The 12,212-nt window shown below is 40.8% G+C and overlaps 1 protein-coding gene across 1 annotated transcript in view; it reads left to right on the top strand.

The window, feature by feature from the left end:
- Positions 1-12,212, top strand: part of TMOD3 (tropomodulin 3) — an 81,092-nt gene that overhangs the window by 33,946 nt on the left and 34,934 nt on the right. The window contains exon 3 of the mRNA XM_070580062.1: positions 5,365-5,521. Coding sequence (XP_070436163.1) covers positions 5,365-5,521 — 157 coding nt within the window. The remainder of the gene's footprint in view (positions 1-5,364; positions 5,522-12,212) is intronic.

The following is a 12,212-nucleotide window of genomic DNA, read 5'->3' as shown; positions in this document are numbered from 1 at the left end:
CTGTATATCTTTGGAAAAATGTCTGGTCATATCCTCTGCCCACTTTTTGATTGGTTTGTTTGGTTTTTTGTAGTTCATTTGTGTGAGTTCTTTGTATATTATGAAGATTAACCACTTACCAGATATATGATTTGCAAATATTTTCTCCCATTTGGTGGGTTGTTTTCTCATTTTTAAAGATTTTATTTTTCCTTTTTCTCCCAAAGCCACCTGGTACATAGTTGTGTATTTTTAGTTGTGGATCCTTCGAGTTGTGGCAGGTGGGATGCTGCCTCAGCATGGCCTGATGAGCGGTGCCATGTCCGCACCCAGGATCCGAACTGGCAAAACCCTGGGCCACTGAAGCAGAGCGCGCAAACTTAACCACTCGGCCACAGGGCCGGCCCCCATGTTTTTTCATTTTGACCTTGGTTTCTTTTGCCTTCCAGAAGCTCTTTAGTCTAATGAAGCTCCACTTGTTTATGTTTTCTTTTTTTTCCCTTGTCTGAGTAGACATGGTATTCGAAGAGATCCTTTTAAGTCTGATGTCAAAGAGTGTACTGCCTGTATTTTCTTCCAGAAGTTTTATGGTTTCAGGTCTTACCTGCAAGTCTTTGGTCCGTTTTGAGTCTATTTTTGTGTATGAAGAAAGATAATGGTCTACTTTCATTCTTCTGCATATGGCTGTCCAGTTTTCCCAGCACCATTTATTGAAGAGGCTTTCCTTTCTCCGTTGTATGCTCTTGGCTCCTTTGTTGAAGATTGGCTGTCCATTGATGTATGGTTTTGTTTCTGGGCTTTCAGTCCTGTTCCATTGATCCGTGTGTCTGTACTTGTACCAGTACCATGCTGTTTTGATTACTATAGCTTTGTAATATATTTTGAAGTCAGGGATTGTGATGCCACCAGCTTTGTTCTTGTTTCTCAGGATTGCTTTGGCTATTCAGGGTCTTTTGTTGCCCCCTATGAATTTTAGGATTCTTTTTTCTATTTCTGTGAAGAATGTCATTGGGATTCAAGGCCAATCTTAAAGAAAAAAAAGATAGGTTTAAAAAAAAAGTGATTGTAGAACTGCGAGGAGCATAAGAACTCATCTAGTCCAGAGTTTCTTAACCTTGGTGCTATTGACATCTGGGGCTGAATTGGTTTTTGTTGTGGGGGTTGTCCTGTGCATTGTGCGTTGTTTAGCGGCATCCCTGACCTGTACTCACTACATGCCAATAGCACACCCACCTGTTTTATTTATTTATTTTATTTATTTATTTACTTATTTATTTTGAGGAAGATTAGCCCTGAGCTAACTACTGCCAATCCTCCTCTTTTTGCTCACAAAGACTGGCCCTGAGCTGACATCCGTGCCCATCTTCCTCTACTTTATATGTGGGACACCCACCACAGCATGGCTTTGCCAAGCGGTGCCATGTCCGCACCCAGGATCCGAACCAGTGAACCCCGGGCCACCAAGAAGTGGAACGTGCGAACTTAACCGCTGTGCCACCGGGCCGGCCTCCCACCTGTTTTAAAGTGTACCATGGATTTTGTTTTAATCAGGTGTGGTAAGATTACAGACATGGAGACAACTGCCTTGAAAGAAGAGTTTATTGCTTATGGTTCCCAAGAGCAGGAAGTACACCATGCCGTGTAGGCCCACAAGGGGAAGCACCCAAGTTGGTCTGGAAGCAGAAGGGGTGAGGAGCAAGTGTCGCCCAGAACCTTTATTGTGGTTTCTGAGGGAAGGAATGGGCAAGGCAGGATAGGCAAGTGTGAGCAAATTTAGGATTGGATAGTTTGAATAATTTCGGTGGGCTCTGGGCTACAGGAGGAATGTCTAGATGTCCAGTATCTGGCCCTGGGTGATTTAGGGCAGGGCAAATACTGGCTTGGTCTGTGAAGGAGAAAGGAGGTACGGGTTCTGGACTGGTTGGTTTTCATAGGAAAGGCACACCAGTGGTGGGGGCGTGGCGGGGGTGGGGGAGGCAGTGTTGTTTCCTATCCCTAGGAATTAGCTAGTCCTGGGAGGGGAGTCTTTCCGGGATTAGCAAGGCCCCCAAGATGCCAAAGCATCAGAAAATACAGAAAGTAAAAAACATGATTGATACCCTCTCTCCCCAGTTGTGACAACCAAAAATGTTGCGAGACATTGCCAATTGTCCCCTGGGGGAATACCCCTAGTAGAGAAACATTGATCAAGTGCTTGCCCTCTGTTTTACAGATGGAAAACAGAAGTTAGGTGACTTGCCTCCAGTACAATTAGGGAAGGAATTGAGACTAGACTCCTCACTGCCTGATCAATCCTTGGTGGAGTCCTGTGGTCTCTCTATTAAACTTCACTTAGTCCCCTTTTAACGTACGCACTGTGCTGTACATCTAAATGTTGGTGGTGTATATTTTCTTACATACAAATCTGTGGTGTGCTTCTTGTATGGGGAGGTTCGCGTTCTAAACTCTGGATGTATTTTGCCAGCTCCCCAACCCCAGCTGCAATTCCCCCAACCTCAGATACTCTTAGTTGAGACTAGAAGAAGGGTGATATTTATGGGCAGCGTGCTACTCGTTGGCTGAAGTTTTTGGAAAGAGTACCAGTGAAGGACCAGGAAAGAAGAGACAAGGATAGTAGCAGCGCTTTAGCCAGAGAAGCACCACTGCACTGACAGAGTCTCCGAGGGGAGCTAAGAGGAGAGCAGGGGACAGTCGTCTCTGGAGCCTTGTTGTATTTTGGAGGGCTGTTGTACTTTCCTTCTGCTGCACTCAGGATATTTATTTGCTAACTGACTGCATTCTCTCAAAACTTCTATCTCCAAGACACAGTCAACCTAGACAAAGCTATTTTTTCATTTCCAAGGCTGGGACTATATTATTATGTCGAAACTCCACTGCAAGGGAGAAACATGTATTTTTTAGTGGCAGTTGTTTAAATTAGATTTTTATCTGTTTGTTAAGTAATTAAGATCCGGTAACTTAATTAAGGTACACTTGTAATATATACCTTGATTCTAATATATGCTTGATTCGTGGGTTTGTAGCCTCCAAAGCGGGTTAATTGTCATTTATTTTGTGGTCAGAGGCTGCATTCAGGGAGCCAGGTTTCCAGCTAACATATCATTTCAAACCTGTCTGTTTCACATGGGCTTGAGCAGGCAGGTGAAATGGTGCAATTCCATCACTACCACCGTGAAATAGGAGTACGTACATACATGCTTTATTGATGATGAAGGAAGGTAACTTTTATTAATTTGCCTTAATGAGAATGTTTCTTTAAAAGCATTCTCAAATATTTATTCAATAAATGTTTGGGGGACAATCTATAGAGCCCAGGTACTATGCTAGGCTTAGGGATACGAGAATGAGCAAAACAAATGTGGTCTTTGCCCTCGTGATGCAGCTGGTAGGAGTGAGGGGAGTTAGACATTAATCAAATAATCATGCCATTTTAATATGAGCATATAATAGGAGGTCAGAAAAAGCTTCCCTTGGGGGAATGGAGCTGCAGTCTGAAAAATGAGTAGCAAAAAAGGATGTGCAAAGCATTCGAAGGAAGGCCTCGTGGTCAAAGGAAGTCTATGGCAAGCACAAGGGAGGAACAAGGGCGAGTGTGGCTAGAATGGAGAGCGTGAGTGAGATGAGGCTAGGATAACAGATTGTGGGGTGGGAGCAGGGGATCAGGCAACTGATCCAGGGAGAATAGTTGGGAGGCTAATGTAATATTCCATGCCAGCCTGGATCATAGTTTGGACCAGAGAATGGCTGGCGTTGGAGATGAAGAGAAGTAAACAGACTAATGAGTTTTTTGGGAAGTGAAAATAGGTAGGACTTGATGGTTGATTGGGAATGGATTCTTCATGTGTAGTTCTTGTCTTGATTTCAAAGTCTGTGGGTAGAAATCTTGTGTTTCTTTTTTATAGACAATATCACATAGACAATTCTGTGTTATAAAAACATTCTCTCTTTTTTTTTTTAAAGATTGGAACCTGAGCTAACAATTGTTGCCAATCCTTTTTTTTTTCTGCTTTTTCTCCCTAAATCCCCCCAGTACATAGTTGTATACTTTTTGGTTATGGGTCCTTCTAGTTTTGGCATGTAGGATGCCGCCTCAGCATGGCTTGATGAGTGGTGCTATGTCTATACCCAGGATCCGAACCAGCGAAACCCTGGACCGCTGAAGCAGAGGGCGCAAACTTAACCACTTGGCCACAGGACCAGCCCGGAAAAACATTCTTGATGAAGGGTTAGGAACAGACCTCTTTTGTGTTTCATCTTTATAGGTGCACTTTCTGTGTAATGCACACAATTATTACATGAGGAGAACATGAAAGCAAATTTAATGAAAATTATTATGGATCTCAGCAAATGGCCAAAGTTAAAGTGCCATATTTTCTAGTTATAAAATGAAAGTTTCCTATTATTATTGTCTATGTAAGATCTCCTTTTATAATAAAAAATTATAACCTCCATGAGATTCAGCATCACTGCCAGTCTTGGGAGGTGTTGCAAAAGAGGGTTGGCCCTTTTGTGTGCCTTCTCTGGCTGCCTCCCATTTTCAAAGCGAAGAAATACTTAGGAATAGTGAGACAAGGCAAGATCACCTCTTTGGCTTTTGAAGAAAGGATGGAGCTCATATTGTCTAGTCACCACTTGTTTTTCCTGGGCTTGGTGAAAATAGAGAGTAGGGACCACAGGAGACAACTTTAATCCATTACTTCCCACCATTTCCCCACTCTCAGTCACTCCATACACTCAAACAAGACTGTACCCATGTGGAAACCCAGAGACATAGCCCTTGCTGTATCTCGGGATGCCTTGGTGCATGAAGAGCAATGACAGTGGTTGCTGCAAGTATGTCCCAGTGCTGATGTATTCATACATACACACACATACAAGTTGAACCTTTCACATTGTGTTGAAAGACAAAGTAAACATTAATCTCCTGATATCCTACTGTATGGTATACATGTTTTTATCATGAGAAAGTCTTTACAATGAAATAGAAGTCATTATGAAGGAATATGACATATACAGTCATTTAACATTCTTTGTAATAGAATTATTTTCTGTATATACATGTATGCTGAGCAGTTATTAAGCGTTAAGAAAACTATTTTTTGTTACCATCCCAAGACATTTAAAAAGTAAAGAGTGTTTCCTCCTAGTAGAATACTTTCTGAAGAAAATGTGTATGTGCTTATTTTAATAATATAAGTGAATTCTACCTAATAAAAAAAGCTTTGTTTGGAACACTTTTCCATTGCTGCCCTAAAATCCTGTAACAAAGTGTTTAATGCCCGTATCACTTTCCAGTCTGTGATTCTTTCTTAAATGGGTAATCTGGGAAGCATATAGCGTTGGCATTCTTGGTGGCCATAATGGCTGATTCATTCTCTTTGGCAGAATGCCCTTCTGCCTGCAGGATTCCGGCAGAAGAACCAGACGTCAAAGTCCGCCACAGGGCCGTTTGATAGAGAACACCTCCTTTCATATCTGGAGAAGGAAGCGTTGGAGCATAAGGACAGGGAAGACTATGTGCCCTACACTGGGGAAAAAAAAGGTAAACACAGAATTTTGAAGTCATTATTTGATAGCACTTGATTTTTCTTTTTATGGGTAGATCTGGAGAAAATAATATTTTTAGAGTTGCATCATTGGTAGCCTTAAAGGTTATGACACTGTTGACTCAAAAGTTTGTGAGGTAATTTGGCACTTCATTTACATTTTTCATCAACTTGGCCAAGAACGTCCTTCTTAATGATTTGTTAGTGAGGTTTTCTTACACTGTGATTTTATATAGCACTCTAGTTCTCTACTGTAACCAATTTAAAAGTGTGCTGAGGTAAATTTTTAAATTCACTCGTGGGTTACAGGATGCAAGTGATATAGAAGCACTGCTTGTTCTAACTCCTACCTTTAAAGTGGAATGCCATAAAAAACTCGGGCCCTATTTTCAAGGACTCTTTAAAGGATATCCTACAGCCTTCTGTACTAATTCACACTTAGAATCGTCAATGCTTCATAGTCATCGCGTTTGGGAAATTTCTCGGTCCAAGTCCCTCCCATTGCAGAGTTTGACCTCAGGTAGCCTCCGTGGAGACTGAGTACAGCTGTGTCTTTTAAAGTTCCACGTGTAATAACACTTAGGTGAGGCCAGTTAAGTTTCTCAGCCTTCAGTACAGCTTGGCCTAAGAAGCCAGATTCCGCTCGCACTCTTGTTTGGGGTGTCATGCCTGGAGCACCGAGGAACCGTGGCAGCAGCAGGAGAGCTGAAGAGCAGCTCTTCCACGTACTGTTTTTACATCTGAGGCCGCAGTAGTCCAGGCAGGGAGACAGGTAGAGCACAGTGCTTTCTCCTGGTGAGTTCAGCTTTTTATTTAGGAAGGAAGCCCTTCTCAGGAATCTGGCCACAACTCTGTCACGTGATGACCCCTTAGTTGGTAAAATTTTACCTTACCCTTAGTTGTAAGGGAAGCTGGAAAATTTGTTTTAGTGTTCTGGCCTCTGTACTAGAGGAAGGCTAGGGAATGACTTTTGAGTGGGTATTCTACGAGGTCTGCATCAGGCCTTTGCAAAATTGTCTGGCATCCCCAACCCCTCTGCTCTTTCTGTAGAACCCCTCTCCCCCTCATCTCTAGATGAGCATCACCATCTTAGCTACTTGTATCAGTCGGGGTTCCCCAGAGAAACAGAAACAGAGCCAAAAGGATGTGTGTGTGTAGAGAGAGAGGGAGATTTATTTTAAGGAATTGGCTCATGTGATTGTGGAGGCTTAGTGAGTCTAAAATCAGCAGGACAGGACAGCCGGCTGGAGGCCTAGGGAAGAGTTGCCATTCAAGTCAAAGGCAGTCTGCTGGCAGAGTTCCTTCTTGCTCAGGGGAGGTAAGTCTTTGTTCTATTAAGACCTTCAGCTGATTGGATGAGGCCCACCACATTATGGCTTTACTCAAAGTCCACTGATTTAAATGTTAATCTCACCTAAAAAACACCTTCACAGAAAGATCTAGAATAATATTTGCCCAAACATCTGGGCACAATGCCCAGCCAAATTGGCACATAAAATTAACCATCACATGACTGTTCGAGATGGGAGTGACATGTCCCTCAGATGTGTTGGGCCAGAAAAAGGACTGAAAACCAATGCATGCTTTTGAAGTATAGAGAATCACAAAGGTAGGCAAAGCATCAATTCTTCAGTATTTGTCATAGAAAAGAATACTGGCTATATTTCCATCTGTACAGCCATACCTATAACACCGTGTTCATAGTTTCAGTCCTGTTTATATAGGAAAACATAATTTGATGAGAATAAATATTAGTTGACCACCTTTTACTATTATGTATGTTCCAGGTGGACCCTGGGGGTATAATTAGGAAGAAAAATGGAGGTAGAAACCAGAGAGAGAGATGTGAGAAAAAGAGATGGCAGGAAAAAATATGGAATTTAAGGACAAGCAGAGAAAATAAGTGATGTGAGAGAGCTGCATGTGTCCTAAGATGACCTGGGGAGCTTCCCGCGATGCTCTTGTTTCATAATCAGTTCCCTAGGAAAAGATGTTGGAAGATTAGAGGAGGCAGGAGAGGAGGTAGAGAAGAATTGTGGGAAATAAAATATCAGAGGGGGGAACAATAGAGGTGAAGAATATGAGTGACAATGAGGGGGAAATGCCATATTCTTAACTATTGTATAATAGTTTTTATTTCCTTTTATATATTTAATTTTTTTTTAAGATCGGCACCTGAGCTAACAGCTGTTGCCAATCATCTTTTTTTTTTCTGTTTTTTCTCCCCAAATCGCCCCAGTACATAGTTGTATATTCTAGTTGTGGGTCCCTCCAGATGTGGCATGTGGGATGCCGCCTCGGCATGGCTTAATGAGCAGTGCCATGTCCGTGCCAGGATCCGAACCAGCAAAACCCTGGGCCACTGAAGCGGAGTGCGCAAACTTAACCACTCGGCCACAGGGCCGGCCGGTAATTTTTTTTTTTTTCTTAGTTTAGGTTTTACATGGAAATGAAATAAGTGGAAGTAGTTCAATTAAAAAGCAGGTAATTTTGCATTCACAATCAGTGGTTTTCTTTTTATAATACATTGAGTATTTTTACTGCCTCTTTTAGTTCTATATGCCTATTAAATACTATTTACGAGCAGCTATGATGCAGTGATTAAGACCATGGCGTTTTTAAAAATAATGAACTTTGTATTGAAGTGTAACGTGCTTATAGAGAATACACAGGTCAGAAGGATACAGACCAATGAATTATATATAACAAGCACGCAGAGGTAATCACCACCCAGGTCAAGACATTATCAGCACCTCCAGAAGGTCCCGTCATGCTTCCTCCCAGTCACTTTTCTCTTTCTTCTTCTTGAAGGTAACCACCATAATAGCTTCTAATACAATAGGTTAGTTCTGCCTGTTTTCAAATTTATATAAATGGAATCATACAGTCTGAGTATCTGCCTTGTCTGCTTCATACAGTTTTTGTGAGGATCAAATTTGTTAACGGATATGGTGAAATCACTGTAAAAATCCTTTGCAGTGTAATCCTTGTAAAGGATCATGTGATGAAGTTATTACCAAACAAGCCATCTCCATTCTCTGCCATGAAGGAGTGGTTCAGAACTGGAGATGAGTTTTTGAGTCTCAGCAATCCAGGTGATGGAAGCAGATACTACCAGCCCAGCCTGGGTGGGGTCAAGCCTTAAAAGCCATGTTACAGTACCGTAGACCTGAAGAAGGGCAAATTCATCTTCAACGACTAGAGAACTTTGGTTGTAGAGCTCTCCTTTGATATAAGGCTAAAAGCCAGCTCCATTCTTCTCAGTTCCACCCTAGGCTTTCATCCTTAAATCAGTTAGTCTTGATTTTTTTTTTTTCAATTTTATTTTTCCTTTTTCTTTCCCGAAGTCCCCTGGTACATAGTTGTGTATTTTTAGTTGTGGGTCCTTCTAGTTGTGCCACGTCGGACGCCGCCTCAGCATGGCCTGATGAGTGGTACCATGTCCGCGCCTGGGATCCGAACTGGTGAAACCCTGGGCCACTGAAGCGGAGTGCGCAAACTGAACCACTTGGCCATGGGCCGGCCCCTAGTCTTGATTATTTTTAGTCACTAATATGCCTTCCTTCTTTGGGTCTCATTCCCAAGATCTTGATCACATTCCAAAGGACAGAATAATTCGTCTCCATCTTATTAGCATACCTCCCAGTTAAGCTAAATGTGAATCCCCTCCTTAGCTCTGAAATTTTAGAAGCTTGTTTTTTTAAGATGCCTCTCTCATGACCCTTTACCCTGAACACCAGGGTCAAGCCCCAGATTTCTTACTTAATAGCTTATTTCAGAGGCGGTATACTTTTATACTGAGGATGCCCTCCCAGACAGTAGAGGTTCTCCTAGTTTTTCATAAAACAGTTTGCAAACCTACCTCTGTTGACAAATAAAAGAATTATACTTTTTTGATGTACGTGGACTGGTTAGAACCTATAAAATGTGCCATTGGTTTCTAACTAAATCACTTTCATACTAAGATATCTGGTCTCGGAGTTTAGTACTGATGGCAGTATTAGCTTTCTGTGCCAGGGAATTTTGTAGTGATGTCACTTAGTTCCTTGAGCTCCTTCCAAGTTATATGCCAAAATCACTTAGTGATCTCATTGGAAATTATTCTTAAAGATGAATCAGATGACTGCTCTTTTTTTTTTTAAGCAAAAAATTGGGAACTACTGAAAGGAATAGTTATCCATTCATTAAAGTCAACTACTATCTCATATTCTGAGACTAATCAAATGACGATTAGTTATTTGTTATTCTTTCACTTGAAGGCACACCCTCTTTCTGGAGCTAAAATCACATAGAATTGGCATGACAGAGGGAATCCTACATAAAACTGAAAATAGATATTTCAGGATTTTTCCTTTTGACCTTGAATAAAAACTATATACTCATGCCAAATTTTAACTTTCTAGATCATCTCGAAATGTTTGAAAAAGACCTGACAGACTAAGAACACTTGAGAGTTGATTAGTAATTTCACTTTGTGATTTGTGAAATGATTGTTTATAATTATACCTGTTACAGAATTGAAAGCATATGTAAACATCTGAGAAGGAGGAATTAATCCTAATTAAGTGAAGCTCAAGGCATTATGTCTTCGATACATTTGGGGGAATATTTTATACTAGTAAATGTCCTCCTTTTAATGGTGTAGTTTTATTAACAGCAAAAAGAAGGAATTAGGCAGCTAGTAAGGCACAGCTGACAAAAGATCTATTAAAGATTGTTTTTAAGTGCATTATTTACAATGGAATCCATGATATACATCTGTTAAGTTCGTGTAAATCCAACGAGCTCATGGTAGGAATGGTATCATGGTATTGAGTAATCTTGGCAAAAGTTAAAGAAAATGTCTTTCCTATGAGTCTACTATGTTCAGAATGTTGAGAAACTAAATGTTTGAGAAAATTAAAACAATAACATAATCCCAGTATACATTTCTTTTACTTGAAGATGTAATATTAAAATGTTGGGAAGCTTTTTACCTTTTTCTCCTTGAAATTTTGCAAAATATTTAACTGAAGGATAGACCAAGACAAAGATGGAGAGTCTTCATCCACCTCTTTCTCATTCTTGAGGATAGTGAAGATGCAGAGTGCTGACTCTATAGCTGATTATTATCTCCTATCATATTTTTATGTATCTTGAATATTCTCTCTCCAAGCAGATAAGGCATAGAGCCTTGCCATGGATTTGACACTGGGGAAATAATTTGCCCCAGTCTTTAATATTTCATGTTGACTCTCCTCTTGCTTTGCTGTGTCAGGAGGCTTCCTGCCCATTTCTAATATCACACTACCTCTTTACCTAGCCTAAGTTGTTTCTTTCCTGGGTGTCCCTTATTTTGTGGATGGACCAGAGCCGAGCTGCACCTCATTCACTGCACTCAGGTGTGCCAGCGGATTCCACTGGAGCTGCTGACTCACCCAGGTGGGGCTCTTCCCTTCCTTGCAGAGCACACGTGGTCTCCCTGTTGGCCCCGGGTGGGGGTTGGGGCTAGAGCCAACTATGCTTTTTGTGTTGTTTTCCCTTCCCCTCTCTGAGAAAGGACTGCCCTGGAGTTTCCTTCCCATGAACCTCACATGCCCCACCCTGCTTAATAAAGGTGAATTTAACTGGATTGCCTTAAACTAAGGATTTCTCATATGCTTTCCAAGTTATTTGTTCACAATTACCTTAGTTTTCCAGCAAGAATTATCTATGATTAACATAATTCTTAACATATTCAGTAGCTGTAACTTAATATCAGAGGAAAAGAGATAAGGACCAGTGAAGAAAGGTTCTGGCAATAAAATCGTTAACATGGTTCTCGATGCCTCTTACTGATTTTGTGACGATAACAAGGATGTTGGCAAGATATTCTTTTTTTTCCCCTCTTGGCACAAACATGGGTTTGGATAAGTGCCATGCATTTAAGTTACTGTTATATGAATTCCTATCTTGGTTTCTTCTACTTCCTTAGGCTGCCATTTTATAGTTTCAGAAACATTACTGAACTATTTTAACGTTCTTAGCAGCCGAAAGTCATAGCCCTCTTTCTGTTTGTCTTGTTTCACTGTGGGGGGAGGGGGCGGGCACATCATTTCATACTTGTCCGAGAGATTTTTTTTTCCTGATCTAGTCATTGCTTGTTTTGCTACAATGTGAAGAATTCTAATCTCAGTTTTTAAAAATTCCAGTTTTGGACTTTGCTATGTTAAATAAGGAAATTAAAGTCATTTGAGAGAATGCTGTCTACTGAAGGATAAAAATGAGTAGCTATTTTCTTAGACATTATGTTATTTCAAATAAATGCAAAAATTAAAAGTTATAAGTCAGGGTTTTTTGACCGTATTTCAAGGAGAAAAGTAAAATTAATCAGTCCAGAATAACTCATCCTAATCTTTTCAGAACTATGATTATACAGATTAGTGTTTATCAACCTGAGTAGATAAGAATCAGAAACACCTAGGGAGCTTTTTCAAAAATATCCATGTCTAGGCAATCCTCATTCCCTGAGTTGAAGAACCACTGATGTGGATACTTGAGACTACGTAGTTTTCAATCTCTTGGGTTGTTTGTTTTGGAAAACTCTCTCTGTGTCTCTCTACCTGTCTCGGTCTCTCTCTCTGTCTCTGCCTGTCTCTCTCTTACACGCACACACACACACATGCAGGAAATTCCAGGGGAAATAAGAATAAAGAATTAATGCATATC

The sequence above is a fragment of the Equus przewalskii genome, chromosome 1 (assembly GCF_037783145.1).
Source record: "Equus przewalskii isolate Varuska chromosome 1, EquPr2, whole genome shotgun sequence".
Lineage (NCBI taxonomy): Eukaryota > Metazoa > Chordata > Mammalia > Perissodactyla > Equidae > Equus > Equus przewalskii.
Note: the sequence above shows the minus strand (reverse complement) of the source record. Positions and strands in the feature narration are given on the sequence as shown.